The following is a 24,135-nucleotide window of genomic DNA, read 5'->3' as shown; positions in this document are numbered from 1 at the left end:
CTGCCAATATAATTGACTCATAAGATGATCAAATGATATTAATTAAAAAACAGTCCTTGATTATTGAATAATTAGATAATCATGAAACATTTGGCCTGGTAATCAAATATTCTCTATGAAAACGGTCAAGTAATCACATTAACAAAAACCCTATGTGGAGGCTCTTTTATGCCCTGTCTATGATATTGTTTCATACCACCTGCATCAGCTTAAAATGTTTGCTTATTAAAGGTTGTTGTCTGAACTTCCAAAGAAGGGTTTTACTCAGATTTCATGGTTCACTATAATTAAAAAAAAGATGGGGGGAGGGGGGGGGGGACAGGTGTCCTCTAAAAAGACATGTAGCCCTGTTTTAAATATATGCAAACTTAGGTTAACTAGAACAACTGTATTTGATCTATGTTTTAGGTTTGGTAATGACAGCAAAAAGTACAGATCTGTCTTTAGATATCAATGAAGGAGAATATATTGATAGAGTGGAAACAAAAATAGAGAGTCCCAAAGCAGAAGTTATCACACCAAATTCAGATAAAATGTTCTCACTGTCTATGGATAATGATGAAGGTTCCTCAGTTGACGGACCATCAGAAAATGGCACCAGGGCATGTGATGACAATGAATTTAAAGATGAGTCTTGGATTGACCATTGTGAAACAAAAATCATTGCTGATGATCATCTGAAATGTTTGAAAGAAATTCTTACAAGTTCTGTTGCAAGGACAATAACAAATGACAAGATCGGTGATGAAATCCAGGATATTTATGATTCTAAAAAGAACAAAAGCAGAGGAAGTTATGAAATTACTAGTGCAACTTCTTTCTTTTTGTTCAATACTAAGAATTCCAAAAAAACAGCTGAAAAAACAGGTGTTAATAACAGTCCTGTCAAAGTCAAGGAAAAACAAGTGTCAATGTTGTATCAGATGGGAGTAGAAGCCATTGGTAAACCACTGGAACCAAAAAGTCATGAAGAATATCCCCTCCAGTTGGCAGACGACAGTAGTTCTGTTCAGAATGCTGCACTGGCAGCTGAAGACTCAAGGTCACCAAGTGGAAAGGCAGGATGGGCTTCAATCAGACAAGAATCAGGAGAGTTAGAAAATTATTTACTTGAAGAAGATGATGAGGAAAATGTCATCATACATCTTGGGACAGAGTTTGCTCAAGATGCAATGGAGGGTGGCACGAATGAAGATATGACCACAGTTGATTATAAGGACCAGTATGAAGGGACACGACAGACTGATTCATCATCTAAAACTGTTGTCAGTCCTGGAGGGAAAAAATGTGATAAAAAGAATCTTGCTGAAGAAGAAGATTCAAATGTATATGACTCTGAAGTAAATAAAACTTGCACATCAGATAAATTGTCCCAGCTAGAAAATGTATTAAGTAACATGAGCCAGGAAGATTCACTACAAATGGTGAAACAAGAACAGCGAGCTAGTTCGGTGGAAAAACATACATATAAAACACAAGTATCTGCTGAAAGTAAACATTTGAACATAAAAAACTCAGACATTGAAAATATTGCTACAGAAGGTAAAACCTTCCAAGCAAAAGACAAAAGAATTCATATTGCGCAATTTGGAAAATCAGTTCAAAAATATCCAAGTCAAGTTTTAAGTAAAGATGGTCAAACAAATATAGGGGAAATTTCTGAATCACAGTCCCAAGAACATTTAACTGATGAGAAAATTACCAGACAACAGACAGAACAGTTTAATTTATCTCCATCCATTGCAATAAATGCTCAAGGTAATTCCAAACAGTATGACACAAAAGAATCAAATAAAAAGGATTCAATACCACAGATGAAGCAAATAGAAGTTGAGAGAAAGTTTAGAATATCTACTGACTGCAGACAGAAGTTAATGGACATGGGTGCCGTGATGGCAAAAGAAAACAAATTTTCAGATAAATATTTTGATGATATTAGGTATAAAATGACCCTTTCAGACAGTTGGCTAAGACAAAGGAATGGTAGATGGGAATTCAAGATTCCTCCACGTCATATGAGTAAGAAGGATTCTTCATCCCAACTTTTAGAAATTACATCAGAAACAGAAATAATGAAACACTTATGTAAGTTATATAATTGTAGCGGGTCTGTTGATGATAAAACATTGGACCAGTTGATGAATAAACTATGTCTAGATGGTTTTGCTACATTTACAACAATCAGGCAGACATACTTTCTACCCAACTGTACTGTACAACTAGACATAGCTGATTTTGGATTTGAAGTTGGTGAGATTGAAGTTGTTGTCAGTGATGAGTCCAGAATTACAGATGCTCTCAACATTATTGATGAAGTAGCCAAAAAACTAGGTATGCTTCATTCTATGTTTAAAAAAAGCAGTTCATAGGTTAAAATGTCTGATTTTCTTCTGATTGTTTTTATGTTCAATATGAAACTTTTTTTTTCTTACCAGTATGTTCAGTTCTAGAATAAGAAAAAACTTCCTTTTTTCCATAATTCTGTTAGTTTTAGGCACAGATGATGCATATAAATAACTACAAGGGTGATATATGATTTGGAAAGAGAGAGTTCCTGAAGGCATTATACTTTCTGTTTCAAACCAATTTGATACCAATATTTGAACCAGTTTTACCCCTTGCATTACTCATTGGTACTGTACTCTAATCTACTTTAAACAACTTGGGGAAAAGAGTGCATAAGAAAGAGATGTCCATGGATTACCTGATACCTAATTAGTAACATGAAATTAAAAAAAAAATCAGAGGATAGAATGTGGTGAAAATAGCTAAAAAAAATTGTTATGAAAAGAAAATCCCTGATGACTGCCTAGAGGTAAAAACTGTTAGGAATGGATTTTACTCCAAAAAAACAGTGAGAGTTATTGTCATCACTTAGCATTATGTGTCTGTCGACCACCATCATCCCTTTAATTTTCAAAAATCTTGAAACTACTGGGCCAATTGGAAGAAAAATTGGTTCACTCACCACCAATTTGAACATTTTTTTAAAAGTACTATTCTATATAGACTTGGAATAGCAAAAATTCTGGTCTACAATGTGTAAGAGTGGATATTGATGAAGATGCACATATATGCGGGTGAGCAGAACAGGCTCTTTAAATCCAATAGTTCTTAAATTAAAGACATATGGATATCAAACTAATTGTATGTTTTGGAAATGTTTTCTCGTGAAGTTTGACATTATAATCCCTCTCCCTCAGACAGATCTTATGGAGAAGGAAGTAAGCAACAAATATAGTGTGCAACTCAGAGAGTAGTATTAATGTTTCATCAAATAGGTAGGAATTGTAAATTTCAGGAAAAGGAAGTTTTTAATGACTGCTCAAAGTCATAAGAACCTCAAATTAAAAAAAATATGCATATGTGTGTTTTTTATAACTAAATGGATAGTTTTCATTATACAACTTATGTACATATACTTTTTTTCTGAGGAAAGTTCTTTAATTTGTCCACATTTAGAAGAAGTTTACTTATTTTTAATTGCTTCCAGGAAGCAATTCGCCGACATATTTTCTGTATGCATAGTGACCTGAGTGTAACCCTTTTCGTAAAAATCCGGTGATCGCAATATGCATGGATCTGTCATTAAAATAAACAAGTATCTGATTGTACATGTTAAACATGTGCTCAATACCCATGCTTTTTGTTATTTGTATACTATAACGTGACAATCGGTAAACTTCGGCTTCAAAACACAGCATTTAATGAGCAGCCATATTTGTTAAATCGTAATAGACAGAGAAAAAAAAATTGACCATTATACGATATATTTGCATAAAAAATGAGAATATCATGCACAGAGGACTAAGTTTATGATATATACATGCATTGGTTCAAGAATTGGATAAACATTATTTTTCACCACTCACTCGTTTCATATGACTTTAAATAAATGCAGAGAAATTTAATAAGTACCAAATTTATTAGCAATTTGTTGTTTAGGACCTGTAGCTTTTGTTTTCTGGAACAAAATTGCTTGCCATTGTACATTAAGTGTTCCCATGACTTCTCAAAATAAAAGGACAAAATGATTTAATCATGGTCTGCAGTTCAGTAATTTCAAAAACTCATCAAAATAAGTGTTTGGATAAATTTGTTTACTATCATGACAATAGAATCAGAGCTCTCTCAACTAAGCTTCTTGAAATTTATTGTTTAATCAGTAGAAGAATTTGGCATTTGCATATCAAATTTTTTATATTAGTTCATCAGTAACTTGATCAAAATTATTCATACGTGATGCATTTTTGGCATTTCTCTTATGAATTTGTAAATGAATATTACAATCCTCAAACTCATTCTGTTAATGAAAGTATTTAATTCTGTACGTTGCATTTATCATTTGGTAATGGATTGCCAACCCAATCACAGTAATATTAAAAGAAATCAGAGAAATTGCCTTTAATGGTTCTGCTTAATATTTCTTATATTTAGCAAATACATCTTTAAGATGGCTTGTCGATCATGTGTTTTAATTACATCAGATCTATTTGATGTAGAAGTGAATTAAGAATCTGACAAGCATGAGAGACAATGATAAATTGCTATATTAAGTAATATTTTCTTCGTATACTTCATTAAAACTAACATAAAGGTCATAGAAAACAATTTTTATAATTGTGAGCTGCACCATTTAGTGCCCTACCAATCAGAAAAAATGAAATAATCCCATTTCCAAATGGCCTCTACATCATTCTTTTTTGTAGGCTTTTGGTATTTATTTTATGTGAAATCAATTTTAAATGGAGTCAGAAACAAAAGATACAAGGGTGACAGGGAATAGAAATTGAGTCACTTTAGTATTATACCAAATGACAATAAAACCTTGCTTGTTTGGCTGTGTGGGTTGTTTAAATATGCAGTCAAGTACGCTCAAAATGGGGATGTGAGATATCATGTCTCTTTTAAAGAGAGATTAACATTTCTGCATGTTAATAACTCTTTCAACAACTTTTTAATGATTCAATATGTGGTCTGTTGCAAGGCAAAACATTTGTCCCTATCCAATAAACCCTCATTTTCAGGTTTCAATCCAAATTTCCCAATCTTTATTGGCAAACCCTACTACAGGTCCTACCTAATTGTTGTAATAATTTTCTCTTCCTAAACATGTACGAAATATTTGCCACTGAATGCTTATCAATCCATCAAATCAAAGAGGTTTATGATTATTTATAGCTCAATTTCTTCATTATATGGTTGATATGATTAACCATTTTATGAAAATACAATATAGATGTAGTGCTAGTGTCAGGGAAAAACCAGCAAACAAATGGTTTCTTTGATATAGTGGTTTTTGTCTACCCTGTGACAAAATTTACAGTATGCGAGACTTAAGTATAACTATCCAGTGTCAGTGGGGTAAACTTTTGTATAAAGCTTTATATTTCAGAAGGAAGAAGACTGGGATGCTTCATACCTTGTGTGCAGATACCTTTGTTACAAAGTTGCCTTATTTCATATGGCCACAGTTCTTTACCTCATTTTCATGGTTCAGTGTCTCTTTAATGAAAAATTATGAGTTTTTTTGTCAGGTGAATTTGTAACTTGTTATGAGTAACAGGATAACTATATTTGGTATATGGGTTCCTTGCAACATCTTCATGACCTTCAGATATTGTTTACCTGACCTCGACCTCATTTCATGGATCAGTGTTCAAGGTTTAAGTTGTGTGATTAGGTTTGTTTCTCAGGCACTATAATGTTTAGGTCATCTTTATTTGGTGTATGAAATGATTGTAGGGGTACTTGTTAGTCTAACTTGACCTCATTTTCATAGTTCATTGGTCAATGTTAAATACACGACCACAAACATTTTTTTAGGTTCATATAATGCTATGATGTCGTCGTCCTAATACACATTTGGTTTCCAGACGATAACTTTAGTTTAAGGTAATGGATCTCTATGAAATTTGTCAAGAAGGTTCAATTCCATAAAAGGAAGGTTGGGATTTATTTTGGGGATGATGGTCTCAATCATTTAGAAATTAGGGGCCCAAAAGAAGATTTTTTCTATTTTCAGGATAATTACTTATGTATAAGTATTTGGATATCTTTGAAGTTGTACCACAATGACAATGTTTAATACCACAAGTAGAAGGATGGGATTCATTTTGGGGGTGATTGTGCCAACAGTTTAGGAACTAAGGTCCAAAAAGGGACCTGAAACAAGCATTTTTTGGTAGTTTCTTGACAATAACTTGTGTGCAAGTGTATGGATCTTTTGACATTGTACCACAAGGTTCCTTATTACAAAGGGAAGGCTTAGATTGAGTTTGGGGGTAATTGACCCAAACATGCAGGAGTTCGGGGCAAAAAAAAAGCCAAAAACAAGCATTTTTCTAGTTTCCAGACAATAACTTGTGTTTAAGGGCATACGATACAGTTTTGATCACGTATTTACATTTTGATAAAAATTTCCATATAGACTATTTTTTACCTGATTAAATCAAATATGTCATAAAAAATGTACCTTCATCTGCTACTTTTTGAGTAAAATGAGGTCGAAATTTTGTATATTTGCTCAAAATTCGGATTTGTGACTGCATTTTCCCTTTCGAAAGAAAGACATAACTTTTTTGTTCAAAAAGATAAACACAAATTGTTTTTTTGCTAAATAATTTTTAATTTCTGTATTTTATAAGTATCCAAAACATTTATACATTTTTTATTCAGAAATAACTCATATTTATCAAATGTTCATGAATGTAGGAAAAAAACATCCTTTTTTTCTGTATATTTATCAGATTTTAAAAAAATGCACTATTTACGTTTTCATGAAAAGAGGTAGGGCCAATATGCCGAGGATTTTTTTCACAGAAGGGCCAATTTCAAAAAGTGCCAACATAATTAAATTTACTATAAAAACAAAAAATAAAAATGCTTTTTGATCAATATCTCGATTTACATTTAGTATGATATGTTTGATCAATAATTAATTTAAACCTCAAAAAGGATGAAAGTCCAATATACGGATTTTCGGGTGTTTTTATGTGGAAAAAACAGGGAATCCCCCCAGAAGGACATTTCAAACCAAAAAAAAGTTATGCTTTTTATGACTGTTGTTATTCATACTACTTTTTCCTTCAAAAATGAAATTGGTTTAGTGTGTCCTAATTACATAAAAAACAACTTTTAAAAGAAAAAATTGTAACATCGATAAATTGTACCGATATAGCTTCTTAATAAGGGTCATGATGATAAGCATAGCCGTAGCTCCACCAGTAGAGCACAGAACTACCTAATAAATTATGGTTTTGAAGAAAGGGTTCGAACCTCGCTCAGAATAATTGTATTTTTTGTGTTGTTATATTAAATTTTAAAGTTTCTATCATATTTTTTCGGATGTTTGCTTAATTCATAGAGTCATTCTGGTTCATTTTGACTATTTAGTTTACTAGTATATAATTTTACATGTATCAAAGAAAAAATAATGTATCGCTTATTGTGTGCAATCCTATGACTGTCCATACTCTTGAATTACCTTCTATTCATGTGTTTACATTTATTACATATATCCAAAGGACAACAGCAGTCAAACTGATGTAGGTGTCTGTACATAACCAATAACACGAGAATTAATTCTATAGAAATGAAGCCTAGGTTCATGTTGCGGTTGTAATATACACATAACTTAAAATAAGGCCATTGTAAACAAGTTTCATAACAACAAAAAAATAATTTTCGAAACTTTTTTTGAACATGGTATTATATGTAACAAATGCAGTCAACAACAATTTTGTCGCCAAATCACAAACTGTATAGATACTAGTACTGAAATTTTTACCACCGTCCCTACACCGGTACCTAACTCATCAGAAAAATAAAACAACATAACAGAACAAATCAGTTACACTAGTCTACAAATCTTGATTGTAGGTAAAACATCAAGAAGCTGTTGCATCTGTATCACAACGAAGGGCCGATTTGTTAAAATGACTGAAAAGGCAATATAACATGTGTTAGTAACACAGGGTGATATATGACCAACTGATGTAAGATGTTCTCCCGTTAAAATATAAACATGTATTATCTTATCTTATCTTATAGACAATATTATCTTAAAAGACCAGGACAAATACAGATATACATATTAAGAATGAGAAAATCACGATTTGAATACGTTCGATATTATTTGGCTCCTTGACAAGTTACATGGTATGGCACCTTGCATAAAGGATGTTAATAATAATATAAAATCAATATTAAAAAATCAATAGTCATGGCCTTGTTTTTGTAGGAATACCTGTTCAAGGTATGAAAATAGATGATGTGACGTATTTTCATGTACTATAATTAGCATCTATTGGGCTATTTAAAACATGATTTACCTATCTTATCGAATGAAACAAATTGCCGGCAAATCGGCTCTACCTCTTGGCACACATAATCTTCTCACGTAATCAAACTGAATGACATTTTTAAAAAGAGGGGTCCATGAACTCGTTTTCAAGTTAAATGAGATGGAGTGATAAAAATCAGTCGAAAACTGCATCTTTTCCCGATAAGTCATAGTTTGACGTCGCGAAAATAACAATTTACGTTGGCAACGTCATTACCTCCCCTTCAACTGTATCGTATGCCCTTAAGTGTATGGATCTCTCTAAAACTGTACTACAAGGCTCCATACTACAAAGGTAGGCTGGGATTGAGTTTGGGGGTTATTACACCTAAGGGTATTCAAAAAGTTGGAAAAGGGGGGAATATTTTTCCATTCTTTAAAGAATTCATATTTTTTTTATTTTTTTTTTGAATTTCAAAATTTTTGGAAAGTTTCAAGAAAAACCTTCAATTGCACAGTATTGTGCAATAGATTTTTAAGATCCTCGACCACTTTTATTTTGTGGCAGAAACCTATATTTTATGTCAAAAAATTGATCACAATCCAAATTCAGACAGTATCAAGCTTGAATGTTGTGTTCAAAGGAGTAGGTCCAGTAAGACCCCTTTTTGGAACCAAAATATAGCAGTTTTACAAAATTGTTAAAATGTATACTTTGTGTTATTTATTAGAAAGTAGAATGCTACATATGTACGGGCTGTTGTTGACAATACAATGCAAATATATTGGGTAGTAGCATCATAAAATCATGCTAAATTACTGAAATCTTCACAATTTTAGCATTTTAGTTAAATTTTAGACAGTTTCCGTATTAAATAAAAGTGGCCACATTAGGGTTTATTCTTAATATTGAAATGTAAGTTGTATTTGATGATAGTACATAACATATATATAAAGGTTGAGGATGAATACGGATGCGGCCACTTTCGTTTTTGACAAAAACCATCTGAAAAATGACAATTTTTGGCATATTTGATAGATTTTTCATATTTAACTTGAATCGTAGCGTTTTTTAAGACTAAATCAGTTTAAATCTTTCATATAAAATAATTGAATCACCTGAAATAGACACTTAAGTGTTTAGAAAGTGTCAAAAATCTTTCTTCAGATGAACCTGAAATTTGAGGCCAAAATTGGGCCTAAATTACTGGACCTACTCCTTTGCCCAAACTGTTCAGGGCTCGACATCTGCAGTCGTATTATGCTGCGCTCAGCGAAGCATTTTATTGTGTTTTGGTATGTTTTTCCAAGTACTATAAACAATAGGTCAAATATAATTTGTGTATGGAATAAAAAGTGTACATGTCAGTCTTGTCAGTATCAACTGACCTTGACCTCATTTTCATGGTTTATTGGGCAATGTTAAGTTAATTTTGGTTTTTGTGTTTTTGGTTTGTTTTCAAATACAAATAGCAATAGATCAGATGAATAATTGTGAGGTCAGTCTGACAGGAGTTATCTGACCTTAACCTCATTGTCATGAATCTTTAAAAATATTCTGTTTATATGATACATGTAGGCAAACCTTTATTTTTAAGACTTTGAACATAAAATCAATGGTCAGTAAAACAGACAAGACAATTTTTGTGTGTACACTCTTGTTTTAAATATGTGATTTGTTCTTTATGTGCATCCTTCCCATCCTCTGTTATAACTTTGTAGGTATGACTATTAAAGTCTAAGCATTAATGATCCCCAATAGTCCACAACAGAGACAGTGGCCTCAATGTACTAATCTGTGATAAAAAATCTGAACCTGCACTTAAAAAAGTTCAAAAGCAAAAGAATGTTGTTGCTGATAAGATGGCTACTAGTATGCAGTTTTTTATTTAACCGCAAAAAAAATGTTTTTGTTCAAATAATGGTATCATGTACTACAATATCTATAAAGAGATAATTTCCTTATAGAGTAAAGATTCTACCACTTACAACACATGCAGGCAGGAAGGGTTGAATGCACTTTAAATATGATATACATGTAGTTTTTTCATAAAATATGGAAATGATTGATGTCGAATTGTCTCTAAGTCATTAGTGTGATAAAATTAATATACCAATATTCTTCATTTTATTGTCTTCAAACTCATTTTCTAAGAGATGAAATATTTGAGTACAAACATTTGATTATTTTTCTTAAGAAATCATATGCCAAAAAGTTCATGAAAAATTTGATCATAGGTCAAGTAATCATATTTCTGAACTACAAAAATGACTTTATTTTGTCATCACTATTGTCGTTGGGTTTAGAAAGTTATTCCGTATTTGACAAGGGAATATATCACGGTCAAAATTGATGAGACAAATCTGTGTTTACATGTTTTAATGGACTGTCTGAAAGTGGGAAGTGTTGATTTCACATTGATATTAAACTGCCGAGTCACATAATAGATAACCATTTTAAATCAAAAGTCTGCTTTCATGACAAAGTTTCTTTTTAAACAAATATTAATTGTCTCAGACAAGAAGAGAATTTCTAAAATTTGTTGGAACATTTACACTGCGAAGAATAGGACATTGAATTATTTTTGCATTAGAAGCAAACATTAATTTTTGCTCTAAATATCCACTTAGGAAGTCCTGTCGCAATGGTATAGATAAATGGCTATTAATGCAATGTCAGAGAAAATTACACAGAATCAATGACATATTTCTGACTGGAAATCATTCTCAATTTGGCCTTAAAGAACTATGCTCTGGGTTTCATCATAGAGAAAATACAAAAGTGACAGTGATAAGTAATTTGCAATTAGTAGGGAAGATATCTGCCTGATTTGGAACTTTGTTATTTTGAATAGAACAGTGTAGAAATTAGATCAGAATTAAGATTAATCAGAATTTGCACAACAGGTCTTTGAGGAGTAATAACTTTTGACGCGGATAGATTGTTGCCTGATCTTTCAGCCTCATCAATACAATAAATGCAGTGACTGTGCGGGGCACAGCTAATTCTGACTCTGTGCCATGCAATTTTGATATTTTCTGATAATACTGATGATGAATTACAGTCTCATTATGAAAAGTTAGCATAACTGCAGCTAAATATTATTTGTTTCATTATATCTTAATTAAATCTTAACGAATTTGGTTTATATTTATTTTATGTTTGATTACATAATGCTGAAGTGTAATTAGTTTATGGGCACTGACTTATATTACTGAAATTTTGTTATTTTATTATATCATGTAATAAACTTTTATGAACTCCATGCTCTTTCTCTCTTGAATTATTAAATTTCAGTGTTTCCGTACAAAGGAAGATAACTCCATTGCTAAAAAATGTTACCCTTTGGTTGATGAAGCTATCATTAATGCAGTTTTTTATTTATTCAATATTTAAAATAAATGATCTTTTGGTTAATGTCTGGATTTTCTAAATATTGTTATTTTCATTTTAGTTCTAAATATAAGTAGTTCATTCATTTTGTTAAATTCCTTAATATTGTTGGGTTGTTGAATTGTTCACTGTATATTTCTAGGGTATTATTTAGTTTCTCTCAGTTCAATCTTACTTGATGTATTGAAAATCAAATTTTCTGATGTATTAGCATTTACACTTAGTATACTTATCACAATATTCATTGATATACCAGAGCATCAAATGATTTTATAACTTTTCATTATATTTTAGAGCCAGCTGATCATTGCATTGGTATCAACTTTTTAAGCAATTTAAGTACAATGAGTAAAATATATACATCTCAATATCTAAGGACCTATATTATTAGCAAATAATGCCCCATAGAACCTTATTCATATTGTTTTTGTCTCGCTTGCCACAAAATGTTAGAAGTTTCCATCTGTCATATGTCCTTAACTTCAGTATATAATGAATATGTGTATTGAAAAAAAGCAGCTTTGGGCAACAAATTGTAAACTGAACAGGATAAAGAATGCTTAGAAATACTGTTGTGAATTCGCTGTTAATCTCTCCACAAATTACAGAAACAATAAAGATATTTAGACAACAACAGGTCAGGATATTCATTTAAAAATTTGCAGGAAACAATTTATGAATTGTGCAAATAATTTTGTTGGACTGCATCACATCTTTAATAACAAGCTTACTGAAAGAAAGAAATTGTAGTATAGTATGCAAGAGAAGTAATAAAAAAAAATAAAAGCCTGAAAATATAAGAGTATACACCTTTAATGGCTTCCACACAATATGAGAAACAAAATATGTAAATAAATATGTCTTATACTTTTATTACTTCAGAGTTGAAACCATTTAAACTGATGTGAAGTTACAGGTAATATTTCTGCTCTTTATTTGTGCTTTATCTGGTGTTTGCATTTTTTATCATTGTTCATGGGTATTAAAGTCAATGTTTATGTTGCATGCCGTCATGCATGAGTTTCTACATGTTTGTAAATATGTTCTTGTACATCATGATGTAACAGAACCCATCTGGGTTTGTTCACTTCCTTTTTTTACCTTTTTTTTGTGGATTTTTAACTTTAGTTCTTAATCTTATTATGAGTCATGCTAATGAAAATTCTTTTGAAAAATAGTTATAGTGGTTGACCAAAGAATAATTTCCAAATACTTTTGGAACTAATTTTTAATGAAATTTAATATTTATTTTACATGATGACAGATAAAAATGTAATAGACGATGCTATGTCTTCGCTTTCTTTAATATAAATTTAGCTTCCTAAATAACCAGTTTTAACACCAAATAGTTGGTAAGTCAGAAGGATCCTAACTTTTAAGGTTATAAAAAAGATGAAGACAAAAAAAGACGCCTCTTAGTGCTGGATTTTTTCTTTGTGTTGAAGACCTTTAGCTGTTTCCTGCTCGTTGGTCTGTATCTCTGATGCATTACCTATTTCCATTCTAGATTTTACTTGCTTGTTTTGGCTAAACCAATTCTACCTTTAGATGTCCATAAGTACTACAAGACATATATACTGTTTATTTAGATAGTTATTGTAATTGGTTTCCACTGTGGGGAATGTTTTTCCATGGATTTTCAGGTTCATACCTCCTGTTAATTAAGGTGGTCAAGGATTTGTATAACTAGACTAGTCTGTTAGGGGTTGTATGATCCACCTTCATTTATGTTTCATTGGCTTTGTATTGAAAAAGTATCTGAATCAGTTTATATTCAAGATTTTGAACATAAGGCTATTTTCTGCAAATTCAGAATACGGTAACTATGCCTCTAATGACCCCTTGAATTGATTAAGGCACAGGCACTTGTTTCTAACCATTGGAAGACCCACTATCAACGTATATTTACGTAAATATACGTTGATAGTTGGGTCTTCCAATGGATAGAAACAAGTGCCTGTGGATTAAGGTATAGAAATATTGTTACCTGAAACTTTTCCTGTGCATCATTAAATCCAATATTGAATGGTTTTCTTTGACTGTGCTGAATTGTATGAATACATAGCCAGGTCCAGTCAGATTATGGATGTTAAGCTCTATGTAAAAAAAAAAAATCTTGCATCTGTAAGCTTTAGCAGGCACTTCAACCTTATTGCAAGGATAATTTCTTCCCTTATCTAACATGCCTTCTTGTCAGTGACTGTCACGATTCCCTGCCCCTCATTCATGTTACTAAATTGCAGTGCAATCCAATTTCATACCCATAATGATCCTGAATAAATTTGCTGCTTCGGAAATCATGTTATAAGGTACAATATTACAAGATTGTCGAAAGAGTATATGTAAGGTAAACGCCTGATTTAATTCCTGGTAAAGGTCTTTGCTCCTCTCAAGCACTCCACTTCCTCCCCTGGTTGAAACTGACTGCCATGAAATAGCCAATAATACTGAAAGTGGCATAAAACATTAATCAATCAATCAACCAGTCTAGATTGAAGCAAAGCATCTTTAAATTTTTCCTTTAATCATCTTAAAGTTTACCGATTAAAATCATAACTAAATATATATAAATATACAATTAAACTCTGCCTAGGAGATTTTTTTTTCTAGAGCAGACAAACTAAAATGGAAGTATTGTCATCCTGTATTTAGAAGATTTCAGGAATCCATTCTATTTATGTAATGTCAGTTGTATTTTTCAGAATGTGTCATAAAGAGCTTCAGTGATGTTGTTTTAATCGCCTGCTGTGTTGTAAAGTTTAATTATCAAGATATCTAATCACTTTCACAGCTTTCCACATATCTCCCAGAAATCAATAGCCTTGTTTAAGCTTATGACGGCTGATGATAAAGAAATGTTAATCTGTTAATGATAATTAATGACATTGAATCAGCAGGAATTTGGACTAAAGGGAAATCCAGACCCCAAATAAGACAAGTTTAATCAGAAATATTTTCTAAAATAACTTTGGCATGCATTTCTGGGGGTTTTTTTTATCAAGTAAGCTAGCTTATTAGTACTGATATACGTGCAATGATTGATGTGTGAAAACTTTTTACACTTGTATCAAGGGAAGTAAGTAATTGCCAGTTTGCATGATGTACACTGCAGAACAGTTTCTCTTTATTTTAAGCATTTTGGACACAATCTGCTGTATAATTTTCATGTGACCTGGCAATATCATTTATATGTCCCCACAGCACTGGAGGGGCAATGAAGTGTTATCATTATTTGTCAGTCTTGTCTGTTACACATATGTTCCAAAATTAGTTTCCATTCTCTAACTTTTCAGGTCTTGTTAGTGGTCTCACATGTACAGTTCTTACCACAATCATCATTGGGGTATCTAGTTTAAAAAATGTGTGTGCGTGGGGGGGGGGGGGGGGTTGACCCGGCCAACCAACCAAGATGGCCACCATGGCTAAAAATAGAACATAGGGGTAAAATTTAGATTTTGGCTTATAACTCTGAAACCAAAGCATTTAGAGCAAATCTTGACATGGGGGTAAAATTGTTTATCAGGTCCAGATCTATCTGCCCTGAAATTTTCAGATGTATCGGACAACCAGTTGTTGGGTTGCTGCCCCTGAATTGGCTATTTTAAGGAAATTATACCGTTTTTTTGGCCATTATCTTGAATATTATTATAGATAGATAGATAAACTGTAAACAGCAATAATGTTCAGAAAAGTAAGATCTACATATAAATTATATTACTAAAATGGTCAGTTGACCCCTTAAGGAGTTATTACCCTTTATAGTCATTTTTTACCAATTTTTTGTAATCTTTTACAAAAATCTTCTCTAAAACTATTGGTCCAAATTTAACCATACTTGGCCATAATCATCATTGAGGTCTCTAGTTTTAAAAATGTGTGCGGTAACCCTGCCAACCAACCAAGATGGCCGCCATGGCTAAAAGTAGAACACAGGGGTAAAATGTAGATGTTGGCTTATAACTCTGAAACCAAAGCCTTAAAAGCATTCAGACATGGGGTTAAATTGTTTTTCAAGTCAAGATCTATCTGCCCTGAAATTTTCAACCGGTTGTTGGGTTGCTGCCCCTGAATTGGTAATTTTTAAGGAAATTTTGCTGTTTTTGGTTATTATCTTGAATATTATTATAGATAAAGATAAACTGTAAACAGCAATTATGTTCAGCAAAGTAAGATCCACAAATAAGTCAACATGACCTAAAAGGTCAGTTGACCCCCTAAGGAGTTATTGCACTTTATAGTCAATTTTTAGCTCACCTAGCCCGAAGGGCCAAGTGAGCTATTTTCATCACTTTGCGTCCGTCATCGTTAACCTTTACAAAAATGTTCTCCTCTGAAACTACCAGGTTAAATTAATCCAAACTTGGCCACAATCATCATTGGGGTATTTAGTTTTAAAAAATGTGTCCGGTGACCCGGTCAACCAACCAAGATGGCCGCAATGGCTAAAAATAGAACATAGGGGTAAAATGCAGTTTTTGGCTTATAACTCAAAAACCAGAGCATTTAGAGCAAATCTGACATGGGTTAAATTGTTTATCAGGTCAAGATCTATCGGCCCTGAAAATTTCAGATGAATCAGGCAACCTGTTGTTGGGTTGCTGCCCCTGAATCGGTAATTTTATGGAAATTTTACTGTTTTTGTAATTATCTTGAATATTATTATAGATAGAGATAAACTGTAATAATGTTCAGCAAAGTAAGATTTACAAATAAATCAACATGACCGAAATGGTCAATTGACCCCCTAAGGAGTTATTGTCCTTAATAGTCAATTTTTATCAATTTTCATAAAGTTTGTAAATTTTTAATTAACATTTTCCACTGAAACTACTGGGCCAAGTTCATTATAGATAGAAATAAGAAGTGTGAGCAGCAAGACTGTTTAGTAAAGTAAGATGTGCAAACACATCACCATCACCAAAACACAATTTTGTCATGAATCCATCTGCTTCCTTTGTTTAATATTCACATAGACCAAGGTGAGCGACACCGGCTCTTTAAAGCCTCTAGTTAATAATTTTGTAACTATTTGTAAATTTTAACAAAATATTTTCCTCTGTAACTAATGGGCCAAGTTCATTATATATTGAGATAATTGTAAGAAGCAAGAGTGTTCAGTAAAGTAAGATCTACAAACACATCACCATCACCAAAACACAATTTTGTCATGAATCCATCTGTGTCCTTTGTTTAATATGCACATAGACCAAGGTGAGCGACATAGGCTCTTAAGAGCCTCTAGTTTTTTTAAAGAGTTATACCCCTTGGAAATATTACTAATATGGAAAATTGCATCTTTAGTGCTCTCATGTGTACAATTCATAGACAGATTTTTATGAAACTTATATTATAGGTTTATATCAGCAATGTCTTAGACAAGTTTGATATCAGTGTTGATAAATTATTTTTAAAAGAGTTATTGGCCCCTTGAAAATATTGATTTTATGGAATAATGTGATATTTAAGTACTTACATGTGTACAATTCTTACCAGAATTTTTTGAAACTCATGTCATAGTTTATTATTAGCAATGCCTTTGACACTTTAGAAAATTAGTGCTCATTAAATTTTATACGACCGCAAAAATTGAAAATGTTTTGGTCAGATATTGGTATGACATTGGCGTGGTCCGAAGACATTTGGTTTTTGCACTCTATCTTAAGAATAAGTAAATAAAAATCTATGAAATTTAAACACAAAGTTTATGACCACAAAAGGAAGGTTGGGATTGATTTTGGGAGTTTTGGTTCCAACAGTTTAGGAATTAGGGGCCAAAAAAGGGCCCAAATATGCATTATTCTTGGTTTTCGTACAATAACTTTAGTATAAGTAAATAGAAATCATTGAAATTTAAACACAAGGTATATGACCACAAAAGGAAGGTTGGGATTGATATTGGGAATTGAGGTCCCAACAGTTTAGGAATTAAGGACCTAAAAGGGGCCCAAATAAGCATTTTTCTTGGTTTTTGCACCATAACTTTAGTATAAGTAAATAGAAATCTATGAAATTTAAACACAAGGTTTTTGACCATACAAATTTTTCTCATTTCAGATTTCATAAATAAAAAGAAAATTTCTTCAATCATTTTTTGAGAGGATTAATATTCAACAGCATAGTGAATTGCTCAAATGCAAAAAAAAAAAATTAGGTTCATTAGACCACAGTCATTCTGTGTCAGAAACCTATACTGTGTCAACTATTTAATCACAATCCAAATTTAGAGCTGAATCCAGCTTGAATGTTGTATCCATACTTGCCCCAATCGTTCAGGGTTCAACCTCTGCGTTCGTATAAAGCTACACCCTGCAGAGCATCTGGTTTATATTTGGGCCCGGTTATCAAATAGGTCCACATTGAGGTCTTAAGGGTCTAAAATTGAACATTATTTGATTTCATCAAAAATTGAATTCTTGGGGTTCAATAATATGCTGAATTTAACCATGTATTTAGATTTGGGATATTGGACATAATAGGTATATGTCCAATTTAAAATTTTTAAGTTTTTAATTTAAAGTTCTTAGACCACATTCATTCTGTGTCAGAAACCTATGTTGTGTCAACTATTTAATCAGAATCCAAATTCAGAGCTGTATCAAGCTTAAATGTTGTGTCCATACTTGCCCCAACTGTTCAGGGTTCAACCTCTGCAGTCGTATAAAGCTGTGCCCTGTGGAGCATCTGGTTTTAAAGAGTAATGTGGTAGGTAGGTAGGTAGGTATAAATTGTGCCAGAAATGTCCTTTGAAATACCCATTGGTGGCCTTCAGCTGTTGTCTCTCTTTGGTCGGGTTGTTGTCGCTTTGACACATTCCCAATTTCCTTTCTCAATTTTATCTTATTTGTTATCTTTTAAGAAAAACACTCCAATGAATAAGATAAATAGATAATTAGCTTTTCAGCAAGTTGACACAATATGAGCATTTACAGATCTTTTATTGGGTACAAAAAGCTACAATTCTGAATAAGGGACGATACTTGACATTATCTACATTATAGAAAGTGATAATCTCTTACAACATAAGCACTATGACAGAAGTATAAGTGGCTTAGGTATCTTGGTAGGTGGTGACCTCAACAGATCACAAAAATTCATCATATCATACTTTTTTTAATTTGTTTAGAGTTGAAGAATTACTGTCTAATGTATTTTAAGAAATGAATTTAAACTTGAAGAATTACTGCTTAATGTATTTTTAGGTATGAATTTAAACTGCATCAAACTTTCAGTCCAACAGTCTAACAGTCAGAAAAGGAATTTGAAAATATTTTATCAGGAGTTAAGTTCCAGGTCCAGTAAAAGTAGATTTAGGTCCATATGATTTCAATGGTGAAAAATGTGGTAAATGTCGAGTCTATTTAATGTTAACTGAGTGATTTCTATAATGCACTTATATTGTCCCTAGCTGTTTTCAGATAAAATTTTAAAATAGAAAGTATTCACCAATATCACAATAAATATAGGGGGTATGAGGGGTCCTGATCTGAAATCCCAGGCTTAAAAACACCAGATCCCGAAATCCCAGGCTTAAAAACACCAAATCCCGAGGTCCCGAAATTCGAAAAAAAGAATTCCCTGATATAATGCACTTAGATGGTCCCTGTTTTCAGATAAAATTTTAAAACAGAAAGTATTCACCAATATAACTATAAATATAGGGGGTAGGAGGGGTCCTGATCTGAAATCCCGGGCTTAAAAACACCAGATCCCAAAATCCCGAGCTTAAAACCACTCGATCCTGAAGTCCCGATAAAGGTCCTATCCCCCTCATAAATCTAGAACAGTGACTTGATAGGAAATTTTTTTGTTGACAATTAACACAAATAACCAAAAGAATTATTTTCAACAAAAATTCAATGATTTCAAGTCAATTTACAATGGTTTGTAACTGACCCCAAAAAAAATAAGGTTGTATAGTGTTATGATGTCATCTGGCTTCATCTGCATCTAAAGACAATTGGTTTCCAGAAAATAACTTTATTAAAAGTGTAAGATCTATATAAAAATTTACCACAAGGTTTCATACTTTTCATATTTTGAGGGACGTTACATAAATGACCCTTAGTGGTGGTATTGGTAATAAAGATACTTGTATAAAACTAGACATCACTAGAACCAGAACTTTCTTTAGTATACAATGAAATAGGAAGGCATGATACAGGCATATTTCATATAATCAAAACTGTATGAATTCAAAGATACTTTCCAGCATTGCCTGCATATCCCTTCAAAAACAATTTATGGACACCATTACAAGTTTTTTGACAGTTATGGAATATCTGTTTGACAGCTGATGACTGATATGTTCCAACCTTACTCATTATCCCAAATTTGACCTACTGAATTAATCTTATCTTTGGGTTTGTACTATCATTAGCAACATGATGGATGCCACATGTGGAGTACCTGAGATCACCCCTGTTTTGGTTGGGTTTGTATTGGTATTATTTTGTTTTATATGGTATGTGTTGTATACTGTATTTAGTCTTGTGGTCTTCTTTGTTTTATCCATGGCATTGTCAGTTTAAAATCGTACAAATTTGAATTTGAAGGTCCCTTTGGTATCTTTAGCCTATCTTCTAATTTAGTTATATTGATTAATAAAGTAATGTCTGAGCCAATTTAATGATAATTTTTCTCCCTTTTATTTTCAGGTGTTACCTCAAAGGACAGATCCCCTTGAAACCTCAGCAAGAGTGCAACCCAGAACATTTAAACTCCCTAAAAAAAACATGCTGGATTATTTTGAATGTCTGCTTACTTTTCAATGATATGTTGTATATACTATTCTACTTGTAATTGAAAAAACTTGCCTTGCAGAAAATGAGGTATTGTGCTTGAGCTTAAGTATATCTATGTTACATGTTCTAAAAAGTGCTGTGGATTTTTCATTTTCTAGATAACTAATTATCAGGGATTTTGGGAATTTTGTGGAAACTTAATTATCTAGTTTCCTGAGTAAACAGAATACTAAGCAATTATTGTATTTTGCTTCATATTTAAATTTGTGGTTCACCTGAATCCACAAAATCCATGAAAATGAGTAAAACCAATGAATATTAATAAATCCACAGAATTTGGTAATATTGTACTGTTGCTTATGAAATCTATGTGTTGTCACTTTGTCCCTGTTACAGATGATAATAATGTTGAGTTTATTGTAATTGTTCCTTGATGTTATGTAATTGCCCTTGCTTTGATTGGAATGTTTTTCTTATGTTCTTACAATGACCAGTGATGTTTTTTCTGGTTTTACAAATACCGGTGTATTGCATGTATTATAACCCAGTACTAAAATCATTTTATATTGTCTCAAATGCTGATTATTGTATTTTTAAGTTAATGATATGATGTCATTATTATGTTCCCGCTGTAGCGTAGGGGACATTAATTTTTACCCTGTCCGACTGTACCTCTGTACAGATGTCCGTCAGTATGTCCTAAAGTTGGTTTCCATTCTCTTATTTTAGTTTGCCCTGACCAAATGTTATTAAACTCATAAACAATGCTTATTACCACAAAACATTGATCAAGCTTGCATTGTGGTTGGCCACTTTAACCTTCCTAAAGATATACTCCTTTACAAATGGAAAAAATGCTGAATTTTTTCTTTGTTCTTTAACTTTAGTTTGCCTGAACCAAATGTTATGAAACCTATACACAATGATTTTTACCACAAAATAAAGATTAACTTTGTCCCATTAACTGTTCCAGAGTAATCCCCCGTTTACATTTCCCGCCTTTTTTTAAAACTTACATTATGTATATAAATGAAATACATGTATATGGCACTGCATATTAAGCAATCAAAAATCAACCAATCAATTATTTTTCCATATATTTAAAACACAATGTTTTTGAGAGGATGTATTGTATATCACAATCATAATCTTTTGAGGTATTATACAAGTTTAATGTGCATAATAGTTAGCATAATAAAGTCTCGTTAGAACTGATCCAACGCATATAATATTTTTAATTTTTAGTATTTTAAAACATTATAGATTGTAATTTTGAATTATTAACTTGTTGTTATTGCCATGTGGAATTTGATTGTCCAAAATATATAAATGATGGTAGCTTCTTTTTAGTTTGCTTCCATATGCAGCATATGTAAAATTGAATAAGGTTTAATGCCTTGTTAACATTTATTATCTTGATAATTGTATTAATTAGTTATAAGCTCACCTTGCCTAAATTGAGTTTATAGGAAATAGTAAATATCTCAGATGTTACCTTATTTCATATTTAATTGCCTTTTTTGCTTTTTGGTGCTTTTTTTGATGACTGTGATATTAACTAACTGGTCTTCATTGTCAGCAATGTTTTTGTTGCAAAAGTAGTATTTTAATAATGTATGTTGATTTAAATGTTGCAGTTCATTTACAAGTTGTTGCTTCAAATTGTTATATCCATTGTTAAATATATTTTGTAATTATTAATCAATGATTAAACTGGATTGCTCTAATATTTTATATTCCATGTTGTTATAAAAGCATAGTATGGATCACTATGTGAGTGTTTAAAAAGAGTTAATATCATGGTAGATAGCTAGATCAACACAACTTTTTATGGCCCAACTACGATAGGAGAAGGGCATTATGTTTTCTGGTCTGTGCTCAATTTGTTCCTTCGTCCATCCATCTGTTTGTTCATTCATTCTTTTGTTTGTCCGTCTTTCCTGCTTCAGGTTAAAGTTTTTGGTCAAGGTAGTTTTTGATGAAGTTGAAGTCCAGTCGACTTAAAACTTAGTACACATAATCCCTATGATATGATCTTTCAAATATTAATGCCAAATTAGAGTTTTTACCCTAATTTCACGGTCCACTGAACATAGAAAATGATAGTGTGAGTGGGGCATCTGTGTACTATGGACACATTCTTGTTTTAGGTTTTTGTTATAAAGCCAATAAATGTAATATATCATAAATAGGCAATAAAACAAATTATCTATTGTTACTATAATAATATACAGTTTGAGGAAAGCATGGTTTAAATTCAAAAAAATCTTTTACAATATTTAGGGAAACAGCCTAGTTACTTTTTCAAAATAAACCTTGTTATGATTGTGCTGATATTAAATGCGTAACCATATGTTTAATCTCCTAGATTGTGAAGAAATTGACAGCAAGAATACATTTCACTTCACATGGACACACAACCTAGAGTTGACCAATTTTAGTTCTAAATGATGTATGCTTAGCATGGAAGCAAAAAATACCAATTTGAATGTTGCTTTTATTCATCATAGGATCTAACCCACAAATCGCCAGTACTTACAGAATGCATTCTAGAGCTAGACACTACAAGTATTTTGGCATTGTTTGAAATTTGCTTACTCAAATATGGTCATTTGTTAATAGAGCCAAGAACATCAAATATGTTTATAAATTCTAAATCAGTAGATCATGTTTTTTTTTGCCCCACCTACGACAGTAGAGAGGTATTATGTTTGCTGGTCTGTGGGTCCGTTCGTCCGTCTGTCCCGCTTCAGGTTAAAGTTTTTGGTCAAGGTAGTTTTTGATGAAGTTGAAGTCCAATCAACGTAAAACTTAGTACACCTGTTCCCTATGATATGATCTTTCTAATTCAAATGCCAAATTAGAGTTTTTACCCCAATTTCACGGTCCACTAAACATAGAAAATGATAGTGGGGCATCTGTGTACTATGGACACATTTTTGTTTTGTTTGTTCTTGTATTATGTTACAGATCTCTTTTATATTATTGCCATTGTACATTATAGCAGCCTGTAATAAAGCATATAAAAACTGCAAAGTTGTTATTTTTGTCATTCATATATGAGGTACTCTAAGTAATTAGACATTAACAAAGCCTATAATTATAAAAGTCTTCTCCCATAATAAATTGGAACAAATAGACAACAAATGTACAAATGACTTACAAACCAGAAGTCAATTCACTAATAACTAATTCAGATGAACTTAGATATTTGAATTATTTAATCTTTAAAAAATTGTCATACCTTAATCGATGATCAATATAATTGTGCTTCCCCAAATGCCTATATATATCTGCTTAGTTGATCTGTAATTCATATGTTGCAGCTTTGAGACATGAATGTGTTAGACACATTATCACACTGTACAAAGAAAAACTGTCTAAGAGAGGGAAACACCAGTTATAACGTGGTTAGAGTTTTTTTAAAAAAATTAAAAACTTTCTTAAACTACCCTTGATTTGCAACAGAATTGGACAGAAGTTTGTTTATTATAAAAAGCTAGTATCTAGAAGGAATTTTTGTAAAAATTTATTTCCTGTTTTTTCGGTATATTACTTATAAATGGATTTAGTTTTTAGCTCACATGCAGTGGCGGATCCAGAATTTTTCATAAGTGGGGGCCCACTGACTGACCTAAGAGTGGGCCCGCTCCAGTCACGCGTCAATGATTCCCTATATAAGCAACCAAATTTTTTCCCAAAAAGGGGGGGCCCCC

The 24,135-nt window shown here is 32.1% G+C and overlaps 1 protein-coding gene across 9 annotated transcripts in view; it reads left to right on the top strand.

Moving 5' to 3' along the window:
• The window catches only part of LOC143079709 (uncharacterized), an 88,603-nt gene extending 65,148 nt beyond the window's left edge, over nucleotides 1-23,455 (top strand). For 8 of the 9 annotated variants that reach the window (XM_076255232.1, XM_076255225.1, XM_076255229.1 and 5 more), the window contains 2 exons: nucleotides 409-2,331; nucleotides 20,333-23,455. In XM_076255232.1, coding sequence (XP_076111347.1) covers nucleotides 417-2,331; nucleotides 20,333-20,361 — 1,944 coding nt within the window. In that variant the 5' untranslated portion in view covers nucleotides 409-416 and the 3' untranslated portion in view covers nucleotides 20,362-23,455. Of the gene's footprint in view, nucleotides 1-408; nucleotides 2,332-12,560; nucleotides 12,595-20,332 lie in introns of all 9 variants that reach the window. The other variant, XM_076255233.1, reaches the window with a different exon arrangement.
• The last annotated feature ends 680 nt before the right edge of the window (nucleotides 23,456-24,135 follow it).

Source organism: Mytilus galloprovincialis, chromosome 6, assembly GCF_965363235.1.
Source record: "Mytilus galloprovincialis chromosome 6, xbMytGall1.hap1.1, whole genome shotgun sequence".
Lineage (NCBI taxonomy): Eukaryota > Metazoa > Mollusca > Bivalvia > Mytilida > Mytilidae > Mytilus > Mytilus galloprovincialis.
This window is presented reverse-complemented; position numbering and strand designations above follow the sequence as displayed.